Source organism: Rhamphochromis sp. 'chilingali', assembly GCF_963969265.1.
Source record: "Rhamphochromis sp. 'chilingali' genome assembly, chromosome: 16".
NCBI lineage: Eukaryota > Metazoa > Chordata > Actinopteri > Cichliformes > Cichlidae > Rhamphochromis > Rhamphochromis sp. 'chilingali'.
The window spans coordinates 35,343,803-35,363,884 of NC_137943.1; the positions used below are offsets into that span (position 1 = coordinate 35,343,803).

Below are 20,082 nucleotides of genomic sequence, written 5' to 3' on the forward strand. Positions count from 1 at the left end.
ATGTTAAACAGAAGGGGTCCCAAGATGGAACCTTGGGGAACTCCACATGTGATACTTGTCTGCTCAGATGTGAAGTTACCTGTTGATACAAAGTATTTCCTGTTTTCTACGTATGTTTTGAACCAGTTTAGTACAGTTCCTGAAAGACCTGCCCAGTTCTCCAGTCGTTTGAGTAATATGTTGTGGTCAACTGTATCAAATGCTGCACTGAGATCCAGTAAAACTAGGACTGACATTTTTCCACTGTCTGTGTTCAGACATATGTCATTAAACACTTTGGTCAGAGCGGTTTCAGTGCTGTGGTTCTGTCTAAAACCTGACTGGAAGGCATCGTAGCAATTATTCTGTTTTAAGAAGTAACTGAGCTGTTGAGAAACTGCTTTTTCAATGATCTTACTTAAAAATGGGAGATTTGAGATCGGCCTGTAGTTGTTCATTTGTGTCTTGTCAAGATTGTCCTTTTTCAGTATAGGTTTGATTACAGCAGTTTTTAGTGATTCTGGAAACACACCTGATATTAAAGAAAAGTTGACGATCTGTAACAGGTCTGACTCTAAAGTCTTTGAGACCTTTTTGAAAAAACTTGTTGGCAGGACATCTAAACAGCAGGAGGAGGAGTTCAGTTGACCTAAGATGTCCTCCAGGTCTTTGCTGTTAATAGGTTGAAACTGTTTCATGGTGTTTAAACAGTTTTTCGGTGGACACAGTACATATCCTGGATCTGCTGTTGATGTACCAATTGCTTGTCTAATTTTTTGGATTTTTTCAGTGAAGAATTTGGCAAAGTTATTGCAGGCCATGGTCGAATGAAGTTCAGCTGCCACTGACACAGGGGGGTTTGTTAGCCTGTCAACTGTAGAAAATAAGACCCGAGCATTATGGCTGTTTTTAGTGATGATGTCAGAGAAGTAGGACCTCCTTGCATTCCTCAGTTGTAAATTATAATTGTGAAGTTTCTCTTTATAGATGTCATAATGAACCTGGAGGTTTGTTTTTCTCCATCTGCGCTCAGCTTTCCTACACTCTCTTTTTTCATTTTTCACCAGTGTGGAGTTTCTCCATGGAGACTTTTTCCTTCCAGAGATAACCTTCACCTTAATGGGAGCAATAGTGTCCATTACATTTAACATGTTAGCATTGAAGCTATTGACGAGCTCATTGACTGACCCTCTGGGCAGGTCAGGTGTTAATGGGAAGACCTGGTTAAAGATCTCACTACTGTGTTCAGTTATACACCGTTTTGTGATCACTGTTGTTGATATATTTGTGTGGGCTGAGATTTTACTTTCAAAGAAAACACAGTAATGATCAGACAGGCCCACATCAGACACAGTAACCTTTGAAATGCTCAGGCCCTTGGAGATCAGTAGGTCAAGAGTGTGTCCTCTATTATGTGTGGCCTCTGTTACATGCTGAGTCAGCCCAAAGTTGCCCAGAGTGTTACTCAGGTCTTTAGTCCCTTTGTCCTGAGGGTTGTCCACATGAATGTTAAAATCCCCAGCAATAATTACACAGTCAAAATCAACACAGATCACAGACAGCAGTTCACTGAGGTCATTAAAAAAGTCTGTGCAGTATTTGGGAGGCCTGTAAACATTAAGAAACACAACTTTGGATGGGGCCTTCAGCTGTAAAGCCACATATTCAAAAGACTGAAAACTTCCAGGAGATAGCTGCTTACATTGAAATGATTCATTAAATAAGACAGCGACCCCTCCTCCTCTCCTGCTCGCCCTGACCTCACTGATAAAACTGTAGTTAGGAGGGGTCGTCTCGATGAGAACAGCTCCACTGTTACTTTGGTCCAACCAAGTTTCAGTTAAAAACATAAAATCAAGGCTGTGCTCAGTGATTAAATCATTAATTAAAAATGTTTTCCCAGCTAGAGATCTAATGTTTAATAAAGCCAACTTAAGTGTTTTAGAGGTATTACTTGTCCCCTCGTGTTTGGGAGCAGTCTGTGGCACACAAGGTATGTTTACTATATTTAAAGATCTTTTAGAGTGCAGCTCTCTGTGTTTTGACCAGGCCACATGTCTCCTGTCACCTAAAAGTACAGAGATTTTAAAACCTTCTAGTAAACAGGGTCCCAGCTTCTCCTGGGAAAAGTCATCACTGCCATAATCCTCACAGCCCGGACCCTTCACACATCACGCATCAGACTGCGGAGACAGGGCATGAAGAGGAACTAAGGGGGGCGAGGCTGGGCAATGTGACTTCGATTGCTCTGTTGAGGGTGGGGCTCGATGGCGAACCTTTGGCCGCTCTGGTGGGGGGTTTATGGGGGACAAAAAGGGATTGGGACGGGGGGTAGATCTGAACCCAGCATTGACCCGCTCCATCATCTCCTCAGTGAATTTCAGGTGTGGGGAGGAGGGAGAAAGGGAGGGGGAGGAGGGTGATGGCCTGTCAGGGGTTTGGGGGACTGGGGAAGGTCGTGGTCCCTTGTCCTGGTCGTTGGTGTTGTTGAGAGAGTTGGAGGCAAATAGGGACCCCTCTTCTTGCCTTAGATGTCTCTCCTTTCTGAGGCTCTTCCTCAGATGCCATGGATGTCTCTCCTTTCTGAGGCTCTTCCCGGGTGGGGGCAAATGGAGCTCCTCCTCAAGGTTTCTGCTGGGCTTTGTCTGTTCTTGGAGTACTGTTTGTTCCTCTTTATGAGATAACTCCTCGTTTATCTCAGCCTTGGCACCAAGCACGGATGGATGACGTATGGAATAAAACAAGTTGGAGGTGAACAGTTTCACCCCTGACTTGTTAAAATTAAATCCATTTGCTTTGAACAGATGCCTGCGTTCCCAAAAAATATTAAAGTTGTCGATAAAATGCACTGAGTGGTCAGCACATGCTGATATAAGCCATTTATTCAGTGTAAACAACCTGCTGAATCTCTCGTCTCCTCCTCTGACCGGCGGTACAGGTCCACTGATGAATACAGCTGCATTCAGAGAGTTTACAGTATTTAATAATCCAGTAAAGTCCCGTTTCAGAACCTCCAACTGTTGTTTGGACACATCGTTTGACCCTGTATGCAGAACAATGTTTGTCACAGTTGGATATTCATCTGCAATTTGAAGAATTCTCTCCTTCAGGTTGTTGACCATATCGTTAGGAAAGCAGAGGACTTTAGTGTTCTTACCGCACATCCTTTGTACATCCTTTACGGCAGAGTCACCCACAATCAGAGTTTCAGGCCTAGCCTTTAGCTTTCCCTGTGGCCTTTCACTTTTCAACAGATTTTCAGACCTTATTTTGCTGCTTATAGATGGATGGTTGTCCGATATAGATCCAGGGTCCTTTGATAGTGGAGCAAATCTGTTCTGCAGTTTCACATTCAGTTGTTTTGGAGGTTTGTTGTTAACCTTCCTATTCACGGTTGTCCAGTCCTGTTTCCTCCCGTATACAGGGGTAGAAGAGCTTCTCTGTCTCATAGGAAGTGAAGGCCAGTCGGTTTCAGAGATTTCAGCTCGCTGTGCCCTGCCTGTGATACGTCCTCCCCCTTCCAGGAGACATGATTTATGTCTTGGTTTTGCACCAAGACAGTCCAAGGGGGGATTATCACTTGAGGATTTATAATAATGCACAGAGTCTACTTTCTTGGTCATGTTATCTGTGCTCCTTAGCTGTGTACTAGCTTGCTCATCGCCATTGTTTTGAATCAAAGGCAAGGTTGTTTCATTTCCACACAGTCCATTTACCTCCACGTTTACTTCTAAGCGATGAAAGACATCAGAATACTCCACAACATCCACTAGAGGGAGCCACACACTGTTAAACCTCTGATTCTTGTGTCATTGGACTGATGACAAAGACAACAGAGAAATGAAGCAGTAAAGATCAGAGACAGAGACAGAGCTGCTGTGGAAGCACAAAACTGTTTGATTGGCTGAGCTATTAAACTGTCCCCGCCCACTGAAGTTGAGCTCATCCAATGACATTATTTGTTGGTCATTGTGCTGCAGTGGAAGAACATTGTTCATGTGCTGTCTGTCTGGCTTTAATAACTCCAAAGACATGTTGCTGCACCTCTTTTTGCTTCTATCTCACATTATAGGTGAGTTTAAGAACAGGGATTAAAGTTTAGTTGAAGCTGCTGCATTAAGCAGATATACAGACTGCATTTCACTACTTTTCTTCTTTCTTTTTCCAGGACTAACAGCTGGAGACTCAATCACTCCTCAACAACCTGAAGTCACTGAAACAGAAGGAAAATCTGTCAAACTCACATGTAGCTATGAGACAGATGCAAGTGGTGCTTTACTTCACTGGTACAGACATCATTCTGACCTTCAGGCTCCTCAGTTTATACTCTGGAAAGGAGCAAAGGACAGCAGTCGTTATGAATATATTCCTGATAAACGTTATGGATCCCAAACATCACCAACAACAACTAATCTGACCATAGCAGCCCTAACCCTGGCAGACACAGCTCTCTACTACTGTGCTCTACAAACACAGTGATACAAAGTGTAGAAGAGGCTGTACAAAAACCTGAACACAGATATCTGACTACTCTTCAAAGAGGAGGGAAGTGGTATTCAAAGCACAGCTTCATATCAGATGGATTCTGCTAATTCCTGTTTTATCAGAGTCACTGTGGTTACAGCTGCTAATGAAACACTGTGGGAGGATTCACATGAGCAGCAAATCCACATCAACCACAAACCAACTGCAGGAACGTTCAAGCACAAAGAAATAAAAAAGCAAATTCACACAGCTGAAATTCAAAACCCACTGACTTTAAATACATATTTATGCATTTAATACTAAAATGTGAATTTATGTTCTTAGTACTAAGTTATGTGCAATTTAGATGGAACTGTTTAGAAACTTCAACTAAGGATCTGACTTAGCCACAAAATCTGTATTTCTACATGACTTAGGAGAGACTACTGACATTTTAAAGAAACCACTGATACAATAAGCAGGGGAGATTTATTTTAACCAGTGGTTTTCTGTTTTATTGCAGCAGTTATAAATGCATTCAGAAAAAAAAAGTCAACTATTCTAATCTGTCCTTGGTTCTCTTTCCCTGTACTTGTAACCACCTTGGATCTTGAAACATGGCTGGATAATAGATGAGCTTAAAACAGTTATTCTCAAAGTATGTGGCGTGCGCCACTGGTGGGGTTCTGACAGGTGGGGCACCAGTTACCTGGCAGAAAAACCATGCGCAACTAATGTTCAACATTAGTTGCGCATGTTAAGCATCTGCTGAAAAGCTGCGGCCACGTGTGTAAGTTGACAGTTTCAATAAAGGAGTGTACTAAAAAGTGCGATCATGTGGTCGGGTCTGTTGTGCATCTTTTACAGTGGTGCCGAAACCCAGGACTGGGGCACGAGACCCAACCACATTTTTTTTTTATAAGACTGAACTTTCTTTTCCATGTCTGGCCACGTTCACGTTCTGTTTAACTTGTTGCTTTTTTGAAGAAGTGTAGCAAACTAATGAAGCAGTCCAGTGACAAAAGTTACAAATAGTTTGAAGTGAAAGTTGTTTGTTTGAAACAAAAATTGTTGAAGGATTTATTGGGAATGAGTTGAATGAGGCAGCTGTTGTCAGCTGTGATTGGTCCCCATGAAGGAGAAAAAGCATCTTAACTTCAGGCTGTGGCCTTATTTGTGCTTCTTGGCTAAGTGACCAGAGGCCTCCAAACATCTAGGTGGGTCCAGGAACAGGCTGAGGGAGTACGAACGACCAAAAACAGCCCGTGAGGATTTTTAATCAGCATCTGCTTTTTGAAAATCTTTGACACAGACAAGCGAAGAAACTGCACTCCTGTGCCGCTGTGTAAAACAAGCAACCCAAAATCTCCTGAGTGCATGGTGGCCCTTTACCCATCTTTGGATTCTAAAGTCATGTCTAGATTTTAACAAAACCCCAATGCACAGCATCAGTATTAAAATGATGCAAAAAAAATATCAAAATAAAGAAAATTAAAGAAACTATAAACAAACAGTTGCCTCTGCAGGTATGGGTGCAAGTCTTTACTGCAAAGGGGATTCTGACCATCTGTAGCACAAAAAAGATAAAACAAAAAAATAAATAAATGTTTTTCATGCCTTTCTTCATCAGTATTGTTTTCTTCAGAAACCTCTCCAGAGTAGAGGAACATTTGAATTGGATGCAATGATCAGCTTCTCACAGTGAGCGAGCTTCACCACAGTAAACCACGAGGGCACCAGGTTGTAACAATAGGCATGTAACAAAATGACGGAGGTAAAGGGGAAAACTGTTTCTCTAACACAATCTGGATTTTACATCACTCAGGAAAGACTACTGAAAGAAACTACTGAATGAAATAAAGTAAGGACAGATGGGCTTTAATATAATCATAGATTGAATTTATTTAATGCAGGCAGAAGGCTAACAGCAATAATATATAAAAATCTATTCAACAGTTATAAAGGATACAATTTAAGTAAACTGTTATCTTCACTTATCCCTGTTCCAGCTTATTCTACTCTGCTTAAAACCCTCTTTGACCTTTTAAAGCGATGCTGAATGAAAGTTGAGCTCAAACCAGCCTTCCTCAGCTCTGGCAGGTCCCCATGACGCAGGAAAAACATCTTTGCCTCACACTGTGCTCTCAAGCAGAGAAACATATGTGCAGCTATAGGAACGAGGTCTTTGCTGCTGGCTGGAGGAGTCCAAGGGAAACAAATGTTCTACTTTATCACTGTCAAAATATTCTTTCATTAGTTACTGCTATGCAGATAAAACACAACAAAACAAAGACCCTCCCCAATGCTGGTACAGTTATAACCTGATGATAACAACGCATAACAACGTCTACATTCTTACAAAACTGAAAAGTAAAAAACAAACAAAAACAAAACAAAGTCAATGAACTAAATAACCAAAAATGATATGAACCAAATAAACTGAATAGCTACAAAATGTAAAAAACAAAATTAAAAAAAACCTTCAACATTTTCTATTTATTAAAAAACAAATAGCTCAAATGCACTTTTACATCACAAGACACCAACTCCAAATCAGCAAAAGCTATCAGCTATCAACGAATAGACAGCAAATATAAAACTTGATATTCAAATTGAGTTTCAACCACCCGGTAGATAAATATTCTCTTAACAGCTCTCCTGTGAACCTGTATAAATCCTTAGATCTTCTGTTACGCTAGGTCTCTCAGATGTCAGTCTCTCTAAATTCTTCAAGACTACGACTTCTTCTGTATGGGAACATTTTCCCACATGTTTTGCAATGATACGGTTTCTCACTTGTGTGCTTTTTTCATGTGTACCGATAAACAACTACTACTTATAAATTTTTTCCTGCATCGTTTACAACGATACGGTCTCTCACCTGTGTGCAGTCTCATGTGTATGGTCAAACTAGCCCTCTGTGTTAAACTTTTCCCACAGGTTTTACAAGAATACAGCTTCTCACCTGTATGGGCAGTCATATGTCTTTTAAGTGAATATGAAAAATAAAAACTTTTTCCACAAGTTTCACAAGAATACGGCTTCTCACCTGTGTGCATTCTTATGTGTTCAGATAAACTTCTTCTACGAATGAACATCTTCCTGCATATTTTACAATGATACGGCTTCTCACCTGTGTGTGCTTTCTTGTGCATATTTAAATTACCCCCGTTTCTGAAACTTTTCCCACATGTTTTACAAGAATATGGTTTCTCACCTGTGTGGACATTCTTATGGTCTTTAAGTGATGATGACAAATGAAAACTTTTCCCACACGTTTCACAAGAATACGGCTTCTCACCTGTGTGCGTTCTCATGTGTACAGTCAGATTACCCTTCACTGTGAAACTTTTCTCACATGTTTCACAAGAATACGGCTTATTACCTGTGTGGATTGTCAGATGTCGATTCATTTTGTACATTTCATTAAAGGATTTTCCACAAAAATCACACGTTAAATACTTTTTACCTGTGTCAGAGTTACACCGACTCTCTGAGTTACTATTTGTCCCTGAATCTAAATTCCAGCTTCCTTCATGATTTTGGCTCTCATTCATAGGACAGCTGTGATAAAGAAGCTGGTCAGTGTTTGCTTCTGGGTCATTGTGGTCTCCTTCCTCAGCAGCAGTCACCATAAAGGTATCAGTCTCCTCCTTCAGTCCAAGCTGCTCTCCCTCTGTGATGTGATAATAGAAAAACATGCCTGAGAAAATACATTGTCAAAATAACACTTTTACAGAGAAAATAAGTGTCATCCACAAAGGCTGCTACTCCAGATATAAGCTCATCAACAGAGGAACATCAGCAGACGTGCAGCAGTAAAGGAAGAGAGAGGTTAAACGGCAAGGTAGAAAAGCTGCAGGCAGTGAACATATACTGAATGAATAAATGATCAGTATGACCTGGATCACCTGCTGAGAAAGAAAAAAGAAAGCAAGCAGAAGAGAACAAGAGTAATAGAATAAACAACATCACAATGATATATGGGAATATGACAGTAAATACTAAATATTAAACATTATTGTGCAGCACATAAGATCAACAGAACACAGTGTGCTTTGAGGTAGGAGCCAAAAAGGGTGTAGTTTGTGGGTGTGATCACCCGTGTGTACACCTGTGAGCATGGACGCGCTTGTTTTTTTAAAAGGTTCCTTCATGTAATGATCTGCTAGAGGGTGTGGGGGGGCCACAGCCCCGTCCTCCAGGGCATGAAGCAGGTATGGAGGAGATCAAAACTGTTTTTTTCTTTCTCAGCAGGTGATCCAGGTGATTGATATATGCATTTTTTATTTCTTTTTTTTTTTTTCTGCTCATTCTGTTGGTTTTTGTCTTTTGCCCTTCTCCCCCGTCCCTCTTCTCAGCTGTTTCTCTTTCCCTCTTTCTTTCTCCCCTTCTTTCCTCCAGTCAAGTCTGTCCCGTATTCAGTAAGTGAAAATAAAATAAACAATAAAAGGTGAATCAAATGGACCATTACGGCAAGACTGGGATGGTCAATTTGGTAAAGTAAATCCGTTGGGCATCTTTCTTTGCCTTTAGACAACAATTCTGATGCAAAAGAGCCAAACGGGACAGGCAAAAAAAAAAAAAAAAAAGAAAAAAAAAAAAGATCAGTATGACACGACAAACCAACTTTCTAACAGTAACAACAACATTAACAAAGATTACCTTCTGATGCATCATCTGACTGTTTGTGATCATACTCAGACTGAAAATGAAGCCATTTCCAGGCTCAAGGTGATATTGTACGGTGGATTAAATCTGCATGTACTTTTCCGCATTTATAATTCCTTCAGTTTTAACCCTTGTATGGTGTTCGGGTCTGTGAGACCCGTGTTCAGTTTTTTTCAAAAGAAAAATTAAACAATTAATTATTTTTTCACGTGTAAATGTGTTTTGTCTTTCCACTCACTCCACTTGATTATAACTGATTTATTTATAACATTTTATATAAAAGAAAAACGAGAAGCACATTAATTCATAAATGTGATCTAACAAAGGTAAAGGGAAAAAATTAACCATGTTTGCTGTTCATATGTCTTGTAATTGGGATGAAGTAAACATCTGTTGAGTAATTTAACATAAAATTGTTTGATAGTGTTAACCCTTTACAGCCGATCGGAGCGGGCACGCTCCATTTTGCGTAAATATTTTTAAATCCCGGTAGCACTGCAACCACGTAAGCTAGCGCAATAATTTTTTTTGCATATGAAACCAGAGGAGTTGTACTTACATCTGATGCCATCAGCTTGTCCTCGGTCACAGTTTCCTTCCACATATAGCTTTGCAAAAACTGCATAAAAATCACTTGCAGCAACAAAAACATGATATTCCAGAAACACGCTTCGCCGATCCGATCAGCTGTTTGTAACACTTCCTACGTCCATCAGCGCGAACTATCACATGACCGCATGACCTGCCCGAAACCGGAAGTGACGTCATTTTGCGGAAATGTAGTTTTTTTTACGATCGGGGGCTTATGAGCCTATACTGGTGTTTTAAAAAGTTATGTTTGAGTTTATGACTTTCTGTGTCATTTCTGGGATGCTTAGGACTCATATTGCACTGCTGGAAATAGTTTATTTTGATGCATATGCTGTTATTTTGCAAATTTGCACTATAATATTTATTTTCGTTTTTCCTGCAGTATATAAAAATTGGTGTATTTCAAAAATAAAACTATGAAGACACTCAAAATAAATTTCCTGTGGTGGGAAACTAGTTTGTGCAACTTTTTTGTATTTACAGTTTTGAGGGATGAGCCTCTTAAATTTCTCTAACTAGAAATATATGTTTAAAAAACAAAAACGATTTTCAATTTTTTTGTAGTTTATTGCACTTTTTTGCAATTTATGTAATTACTATGCACCTAATGCAGACATATTATTAAAGTTTGGGCTATAATGGTTGTATTGATGTATAGCAACTTGAAATGCTCCCAAAAATGGCTCCACAGCATGTAAAAATATAATATAAGCTCTGGCGGACTTGGTTCTATGGTAGGTCTTAAAGGGTTAATTTGGAAAGCCAAAACTCTAGCGGGTCCACCAGACCCATGAACACTGGCTGAGTAACAAAAATACGAACACCACACAAGGGTTAATATGAGCTCCAACACTGGCTGAAATGCAGCGCAAACCATGACAGCACCTCCACCGTGTTCAACAGAAGGCTGCAGACGCCGACTGTTAGACCTCTCTCCTGACCTCCTTCAAACATGTTGATCATGATTCAGATTCATAACTTACACAGTGCAGTCTGTTTGCTCTTTGTTAGCTCACATCTCCAAAAAGCCCTCACAATCAGAAACGTCCCGCAGAGCTGTGATCAGGATGCTTCATGAGTCCCATTCATGTGTGACTTCATTCAGACTTTTACATACCTGTAATGTGAAGCTGTATTTCGGGTTTCCAGCTGACATCCATGAGTCTGTGCTGATGGTCGTTCTCTTCCTCGTACTGGATAGAATTATTAATAACTTCAAATATTTCTTTAGATTTGGACTGAAGAAACGCAAAAATATCAGAGCTGTGAGAGGGGAGCTGGTCAGTGTTTGCTTCTGGTTCACTGTGCTCTCCTTCCTCAGCAGCAGTCACCATGAAGGTGTCCGTCTCCTCCTTCAGTCCCAGCTGCTCTCCCTCCTGACTGCTGCACAGTTCCTCCTGTTCCTCTTTAATCTGTGGAGGTTCTGGTTCCTCCTGCTCCACACTGGAGCTCCTCTCCTGGTTCCAGAGCTGCTGCTCAGGGAGAACCTCCTCCTCCTCCTTACAGACGTGCTGCTGTGGGTCGTCTGGAGGGAAAAAAAGGACACAAGAAGAAGAAAAGTGATGATGTTAGACGTTGGACTCATTTTTTAAAATCAGCTTCGCTCCTCAGAATCTCAAGAGGTTGTGAGCAGAGCCGATTATACCCAGAGTTACATAAAAGTAATGGCTGACTTTTGTATTTGTGCATTCACGACTGCTGAATTATTGCAGATGAGGCGGGTCCATAGTGGAAGTTAATGTCAGCTGCTCTGGAACATGAAAGCTCGTCCCCTGAGCAGTAAAAGCAGCTTAAAAACTATCAGCAGCTCCATTCAGAAGAGCTGCTGTTAACCAAAGTGCTTCTGCAGGTTTTCATGTGATCAGCGAGCTGATAGGGCTTTGGGAAGAAGTCAATTTTATTAAATTTTATTTATATAGCGCCAAATCACAACAAAAGTCACCTCAAGGCGCTTCATAGATACAGAGAAAAGCCCAACAATCATATGACCCCTATGAGCAAGCACTTTGGCGACAGTGGGAAGGAAAAACTCCCTTTTAACAGGAAGAAACCTCCGGCAGAACCAGGCTCAGGGAGGGGCGGGGCCATCTGCTGTGATTGGTTGGGGTGAGAGAAGGAAGACAGGATAAAGACATGCTGTGGAAGAGAGACAGAGGTTAATAACAAGTATGATTCAATGCAGAGAGGTCTGTTAACACATAGTGAGTGAGAAAGGTGACTGGAAAGGAAAAACTCAATGCATCATGGGAATCCCCCGGCAGCCTACACCTATTGCAGCATAACTAAGGGAGGATTCAGGGTCACCTGGTCCAGCCCTAACTATATGCTTTAGCAAAAAGGAAAGTTTGAAGCCTAATCTTAAAAGTAGAGATAGTGTCTGTCTCCCGAATCCAAACTGGAAGCTGGTTCCACAGAAGAGGGGAAGAAGTCAGTTGGCAGACATTTTTAACCAAATCATCATTTCCTGTAGATACACTGACGCCGACGATTCAATTCAATTTATGTAGCGCCAAATCACAACAAAAGTTGCCTCAAGGCGCTTTATATTGTACAGTACATCCTATAATAACAGATACAGAGAAAAACCCAACAATCATATGACTATGAGAAGCACTTTGGCGACAGTGATCTGGCAGAAACTGTTGATCGTTTCGTTTTCATTTGCTGAATTCTTTAACGCCTTAGAAGGACCCCCGGCTATTATGACAAGTTACTCTAAATATGTTACAAATTATCTTCACTACATAAAAACATAGTTGAGAATAACTACAATTTTTGTTTTTCCATTAAATCTTTGTTGTTTAAAACTATTTTTGGAGCCGTGGGAGCGGCCATGTTTTTTCGTACACAATGCATTCTGGGACGATGACACGTATTGGTTGTCGGCGAGGGTGTTAATTAACTTGCCTACTAGTGACCTGGTTACGACTTGGTAAACCAGCACTATGCCGGTCATGGAGGCCAACGAGGGCTGCCCAAAGAACATCTGTATTAAGACATACGGCTTCAAAGTTTTGGTGCACTGTGTTGCATGGAGAATCTGTAAGAACAACAATATCGTAATTTCACTATATAATAAAAATTAAAATGTGTTAATGGTTTGATCATGCAGTTATGCGATACCATGGATAGCTGCTGCCATAAAATTGAGCTCTTTATGCTCTCAGTCACCGTTGCCATTGGCAAGCAGCAGCCGCATAGACTATGGTTGACTATTTTCATCCTCTCTCGGTTGGCACTGGTTCATACTGGAAAGGTTGAACAGAACCCATTTTCAGTGCGCTGCTAACTGTGAACTCAATGCTGTGCAACCGTATGACATCATTACCCAGAGTGCATTGAGAAGTTAATAACAATGGTAGCCTACTGGTAAAATCGGATTTATATAAAATGTGCTTAAAAGGAAAACATTTGGTGTATTTTAATACTAGGGCTGCCACGATTAGTCATTTAGTTATGATTACGTCAACTATCAAAATTGTAGACGACTGATTTAATAGTCGACGCGTCGTTTGAAGCTTTGCAAGATCCCAAAAGACGCAGGAATAAGTAGCAGGATTTAAGAGTGTAATATCGGACTGAAACAGAAGATGGCAGCACTGCATGTACAAGGATGCCAGCTGCTGTTAATCCACGAAGAAGAAGAAGAAGCAGTGTCCGGTATCGTAGCTGTGTCCAAATTGAGGAACCGCATCCTCCTGTGCCCGCATTTGTAGGCCAATTACGTTACAGCTACACAACGAAGACTGTCCAAATTTAAAGACTCCGACAAACGCGGCCGACAAATGCGTCCTTCATTTCCCCAGATTTGAAGGATGGGTTGGGTGTATCCCTCGTGGCCCAACCTGCCCCAGAATTCATAGCGCGGCCCGGCTCAGTTTCCAACAATGGCGGCAGCTAGTTAGTTTTAATGTTACTCTTATTATTCTTTCTGGGTCACAAAATAAACGTTTAACATATTTTCAGGCGAGAATGTAGCTGTGTAAACCTCAAATATCTGCTCAGTTTATCAGGACACCGCATATTTTCAAAAGCGCTCCGACGTTTTCGGAGACGTCTGTTACCCACTAGCTCGATAGCGAGCCGGGGGCTAGGCTAACTAGAGCCGTGAGAACACCGGACTCCCGGCAAATCGTTTTAAACCCCTCAAGATTTTTTGCCACTCTGGTTCAACAGGATATATGAGTCACTTAGAGAACTTAAAAATGATATTGTTTGGCTTTTTTCAGTATTTTATTTGTTCCTGAGTAAATCGGTTTGGCTGAGATTAAAGTTATAGTTTTTACACAGCTGAATAAACGTCAAGCAGACAGCTGATTATCAGAAGTGTGAGATGCTCGAGAATTTACTCCGGTGTCCTGTTATATTTTAGATAGCAAGGATCAGACGGGTGAGTTTATTAAACTCCACCGAAACAATCTGCAAATATCATCAAAACTTAATAAACTATCATCTTGTCTTTGTTTTTAGTTAGTACATACCTAAACACTAGGGGTGCAACGATACTCGTATCGACATTGAACCGTTCGATACACTGCTTTCGGTTCGGTACGCATATGTATCGAACAATACAAAATTTTTCATTTATTTTATCAACTTTTCTCCTGACGATGCTGTCTGTGTTGAGAGCTCAGTGGATCTGCGTTCGACTACTCTGCCTAGGCTGCACTGTCGAGCGCAGATCCACTGAGCACAGCACAAGCTAGCAAGACAGAAACTAAGCTCGTTGCAACATGGCAACTGCCTCAACGCTACCCGAAATTGAACCTCCCCCACCCTCATTCAGATCTGGCGTTTGGAACTATTTTGGTTTTCATGTGACGTATGACCCTGAAGGTAAGCGCGTCATGGACTAAAGTAAAACAGTGTGTCAGATGTGCCACGCAATGCTCAATTACATGGGTGGGAACTAGTGTGTTAGCGCAGTTAGCTTGTTAACGTGTTGGCCGTCCAGCCCCACGCACGGGGCGATCCACGGTAGCTCGTTAACGGAGATTTGCCGTGTTGTGACGTTAACGTCATTTTAACGAGATTTACGCTGACAGCACTAGTGGGAACACAACGAATATGACTGCACATTTACTCCAACATCATCCTAGTGCAAAGACAAAAACAACAAGCACGCATGCTACAAACTTTACCCGAGTCATTTAGACAGCCGTTAGCACAGGATTCTCCTTATGGGGACCTGATATGTTTAATATGCTGCTGAGAATATAGCCCAGAAGAAGCGGATAGTATAGCTTTTATTTTGGAAAGAGCCATTTCTCTGTAATAAACTCTCTTTTCCAAAGATGAGGGATTTCTCCATCAGATAGATTTTTTAAATTACTTTGTAGTTTCAGCAACATTAAATTAAAAACTGTACTTTTCAGTTAAAATATATATTTATAATTTTAATAAATGTTAATTAAAAAGGCATGAACTTTTTTTGTATTGAAAAAAATATCGAACCGTGACACCAAAGTATCGAACGAACCGTGAGTTTTGTGTATCATTGCACCCCTACTAAACACTTAAAGCTGTAAGCTAATCACATATAAGAGCAGATTCATGTTGGTGCAATAAGCTGTACGTTTTACGTCCAATGGATGATAATCTGATTAGTCGACTAATCGCAAAAATAATCTGTGACTAGTCGACTATGAAAATAATCATTTGTGGCAGCCCTAAAGGGCACTCAAATGATTGAAGCTGGAAGCCAACGAGTCTCTGGCTGAATATCTGGAACAAGCAGCCAAACTCTGAAAACATCACACAAGTGTGCGGCCTGATACGAGTGAGGCAACCTTACTCTTGTGGAGAAATCAGTGCCAAGATCTGTACAAGACTCGCTGGATGGGGTGGTCGACTTGAGTGCTATGACAGACTCGTTATGGAGAGAGCACTTGCAACATCATGTCAGGAGACATGGAGAGAAACCAGAGCAAAAGATTAAACAATTAACCAAAAGGTTGCTTAAACATTAGATGGAAGAAAGGGACTCAGAGTTTAACATGAACAAAACAAAAGCTAAACAAATGGTGGCTGTATCAGCTGACTTAAAAACAGAGATACAACAATCTGTGGCTGCTGCATTGGCTACACGAGCACAGCCTGAGCGTGAACCAAAGCTACAGCAACAACAGCCAGGACCACGATTTGTCCCAATATGGAATGCTGGCAGAGGTGTCGGTTGGTGGCTTTTGGCATGAGAAATTTCCAACACAAACCATGGAGTAGTGGCATTTTTGAGCTCAAGTGCATTCATTTAGACACCAGCCAGGAAGACAAAGATCTCCAGCACGCTTACACAGCCGCATATCACCTATGGCACACATTCAACATGGCTGAAGGAATGGCAATAATCGACAATCAACCACATGACTGTGCAAAGACAGCAGTTAAGGATATCAGATCTTGCCACTGTGTCCTGGGTCTGCCTTTGCCTGGAATTGGGCACGCCACCCTTTTTCAGCTGAGAGTCATGGCTCTGGACTTTGAGATGCTAAATTCTCATTTCCGCTGTTTCACACTCTGCACCAGGTGACTTACAGCTGCAAAGTGCATCAAGTCACCACCAAAAGAAACAAGTCGTCTGTTGAACACAGTTAAGATTCTGGGACCACCAAACCTGAGACTCTCTGCCACTTTGCTGTACCAAGAAGTCCTGATGATATAAAAGTAGAACTGGTGATGAAGGGCAGCACTGCTGGAACCCATCATCCACCAGGAATGAGTCCAACTTATTGTTGCCAACATGGACCAAGTTCAGGGCAGCTGTACAGGGACTAACTGCCCTTTGACAACGGCAAAATAGCCAATAGTTCCAAAGCACCGTTCACAGGACACCCCAAGGACTGCAGTCGAATACCTTCTCCAAGTCCACAAAGCACTGTAGACTGTTGGGCAAACTCCCACACACCCTCGAACAGCCTCAAGAGGATAAAGAGCCAGTGTTCGATGACCAGGATGAAAACTGCACTGTACATCCTCAATCTGATGTTTGACTAATGGATTCTCCTCTCCAGTACTCCAGCGTACACCTTCCCAGGTAGGCTTAGCCGTGTGATCCCCCACACAGCTGGAGCACACCCTCCCTTCTTAAAAGACAGTACCACCAGTCCAGTCCGATAATCCAGTGGTCACAACCTGAGTTCTTTTCTGGACAGAAAATAGTAAAAATAAGCCCAAGATTCTCATTTTAATCAGCAAAGGAGCTGGTCAGATGAAATGAAACATTTTATTCCAATTATAATTGGATGAAGGGTTTAAGAGTTTCAGCTCCTTAACATGTGTAAAAGTAATTGGACAGTTGACTCAAATACCATTTCATGGGCAATTCTTTTGTTATGCCATTATCAATTAAGCAGATAAAATGCCTGCAGTTGATCTGAGTTGTGGTGCTTGCATTTGGAAGATTTTGCTGTGAACATACAACATGCAGTCAAAGGAGCTCTCCATGCAGGTGAAACAAGCCTGCAAGCTGCAAAACAGAAAAAAAAACCCACCTGAGTGGCAGAAATGGGGATCAAACCAACCTTTTAGTTGGTAGGTGACCTGCTCTACAAACTGAGCTACAGACATTTGACTATAGTTTCAGTCATGTGGTCAGTTTCTTTATGGATCAATGACCTGCTCCTCTGATCCTCCTGATAGGATCCTCCCTGAGACTGACTCACCTATTCTGTAGAGCTTTATTTCTGGTTTCCAGTTGACAGCCAACTGCCTTTGTTGATGGTTGATGTCTTCTTTGTACTGGAAAAAAATTCTAATGTCTTCCATGTCTGTTGGTTTGGTACAAAAAAAGTTATCAGAGCTGAGAGATGGAAGCTGTTCACGGTCTGCTTCTGGTTCACTGTGCTCTCCTTCCTCAGCAACAGTCACCATGAAGGTGTCCGTCTCCTCCTTCAGTCCCAGCTGCTCCCCCTCCTGACTGCTGCACAGTTGCTCCTGTTCCTCTTTAATCTGTGGAGCTTCTGGTTCCTCCTGGTCCACACTGGAGCTCCTCTCCTGGTCACAGAGCTGCAGCTCAGGGAGAACCTTCTCCTCACAGACAGGCTGCAGTGGGACATCTGGAGGGATGAAAATAATGAAACAGATGCGATAATTTAAAAAAAAAAGTACAAATCAGTAAATATCCTCTGCAACCATAAGCTTGTATGAGTAAAAAAAAAAATATTGAAAAGGGGAATAACGTCAACTACATGAAGATACTGTCACCTCTTGTAAGGAAGAGGACTCCCTTACTGCATTTATTTATATTGTATTGTCTGTATAGCACTTTAGAGCACACCTTTCACTTTATTAAAAGCACCTTATCAAGCACTTTATGAGCATTGCACTTTAAGCATGGATTTGCACACAAGAAGTTTAAATATTTATTGACTATTTATTGGGAATTTTAAAATCAGTTGGTGGCCTTGTTTCAGATCCTGCACAGCTGCTCCTCATCAAGGAATGTGGTGGTTGTCTGTCAGGAGAGAAGAATGGTGATTGTGATTAAGGTTTACCAGTAAGGAAAACTAATGCAAGTGTGTGTGTGTGAAATCTAGGGATAAAAGTGGTGCAAATAAGTGTTTGTAAGTTAATGATTACTCACCTTTCTTGCCTGTGTCCTCTTCAAGGTGTTTGGGCAAATGTTTCCCCGGGGGTCCAGACACCATTTAAAGGTTCCGGGAGAGACCATTGGTAAAGAGAGTGTGGTGAATCTTTTTGTGCTTGGGTTTCTGGGTTTTTATAATATTGGGTTTTGTGTAACATTAAAGTGTGAAATATTTATTAATATGTAAATGTGAAAATGTATTTATGTATTTATTTATTCTTATTGATATATTGTATACTGTGGTGGAAGGTTGGGATTTAAGAATTTACCTGAGAGTGGAATAATGGTTAAGTCTGTGACAGCTGAACATATTTAAGGCTGCCAGTTGTCATTAGAGGATGGATTTTTTGTGCTGTAAAGAAGCTCGACAAGTTAATTGTTTTAAGGAGAGCCATATAGCAAATAAATACTTTGTTCCACTACACTTGCCTTGGTCTGTTTCACTGTGTTTCCAGCCGCTAATGGCTGCCCTGTTACACCTCTACATGTAACACATGTGCAGCCTCACACACGATCCATGCTCAGATTTCTCTTAGCTTGGTCTTATATATAAATCTGATTCCTTAGCTAAAAAAACATCAGGAGGAAAAAGTTCAGACTTCAAAGCTTTAAATGGTTTCAGCGCCTGCTGTTTGAATGCAGCGCAGTCCTGTCCTCTGTTTGCTCTTTGTTAGCTCACATCAAAAAGTCCTCACAATCAGAAACGTCCCGCAGAGCTGTGATCAGGATCCTCCCTCAGAGGGACACTCACCTGTCCTCCGAAGCTTGATTTGGGGTTTCCAGGTGATATCCAGCAGTCTGCGCTGACGGTCGATCTCTTCCTCGTACTGGACGATCGTTTTTTCAAACTCCAAGAATATTTGTTCAGCAGCAGCAGTTAGTCGCTCGTTGATGAACTCTCTCAGATACTGAACTGAAGGCATCGTTGCTGCCGCAGCTCACACACAACAACACAACACACTCTGCTCAGTCACACAAGAGGAAAGCTAACGGCATTAGCGCCTTTCCTTTGTTTACTTCCGCCTGGTGTCACGTGATTAACGCACCTCCCCCTCTCTCTTATTAATGAATGTAAAGTATTACAGAGAGCTCGGTGAGTCTGTGCAAAGCCGCTAACACCACAGTGATGTGCTGACTCTTTCGGTCCCACACTCCCGGCTCTGTTCACACACGCGCCTTTCCTTTCTTTATTTCCGCTTGGTGTCACACGGTTGTTGTTCCGGCAGAGGGCATTTACCTTTAACTGTTCCGCTGTCGAAGATTTCTCTGTTTCAAATCAGTTTCCAGCTGAAAACAATGTTTTTTCTACATCCATGAAAAACAAGAAAATCACAAATATTATAAATTAAATTTGAAGTTTTCTGTTTTGAAATTATCTGAATGGTTTTCTTAGGTTGAACTTTAACATGATTCCCATCTTGAATCCACTGCCTCCTTAAACTGACACCGCAGAATAATATGACATTTTTAAATCTTATTTTTAAAAAAGGAGTTACTTTTTGGATTTGGTGAATTTAGAACAAACAAACTGCTCCTCGGGTGTTGTCCCCGGCAGGTGCAGTTTCTGACCTCGCTGGAAGCTCAGGTGAGCCCGTCCAGCTGTTCTCCTCGTGTTCTGGAGGCTCAGGAGAGCTAGCTCAGCTACCTGCTAATCCACCACTACAACAAACACAGTTTGATTACATAGGAACTCACAAAGCATTTCCAGAATAAATTATGTGTTAATTATTATTACGATTTGGCCATGAATTATTTTTTTATTATATTCAGATCTTAAATATTTGGCCTTTTGT

At 41.4% G+C, this 20,082-nt stretch overlaps 1 protein-coding gene across 1 annotated transcript; it reads right to left on the bottom strand.

Annotated features, from left to right (window-relative positions):
• Positions 1-561: 561 nt before the first annotated feature.
• On the bottom strand, positions 562-19,479 carry LOC308413028 (uncharacterized protein). Its single transcript, XM_080907811.1, has 4 exons — positions 19,041-19,479; positions 17,367-17,759; positions 10,823-11,230; positions 562-8,119 (listed from the first exon to the last, which is right to left on the bottom strand). The coding sequence occupies exons 1-4, from the start codon at positions 19,210-19,212 to the stop codon at positions 7,236-7,238; spliced, it is 1,857 nt and encodes a 618-aa protein (XP_080763937.1). The 5' UTR covers positions 19,213-19,479; the 3' UTR covers positions 562-7,235.
• Positions 19,480-20,082: the final 603 nt, after the last annotated feature.

Bases quoted from the DNA above. Each gene is read 5' to 3' on its own strand.
- LOC308413028 (XM_080907811.1), bottom strand. From the start codon at position 19,212: ATGCCTTCAGTTCAGTATCTGAGAGAGTTCATCAACGAGCGACTAACT. The intron at 17,760-19,040 runs GTGAGTGTCCCT...TCATCCCTCCAG, and splicing joins AATCAAGCTTCGGAGGACAG to ATGTCCCACTGCAGCCTGTC. The intron at 8,120-10,822 runs GTATGTAAAAGT...ATCACATCACAG, and splicing joins AATACAGCTTCACATTACAG to AGGGAGAGCAGCTTGGACTG.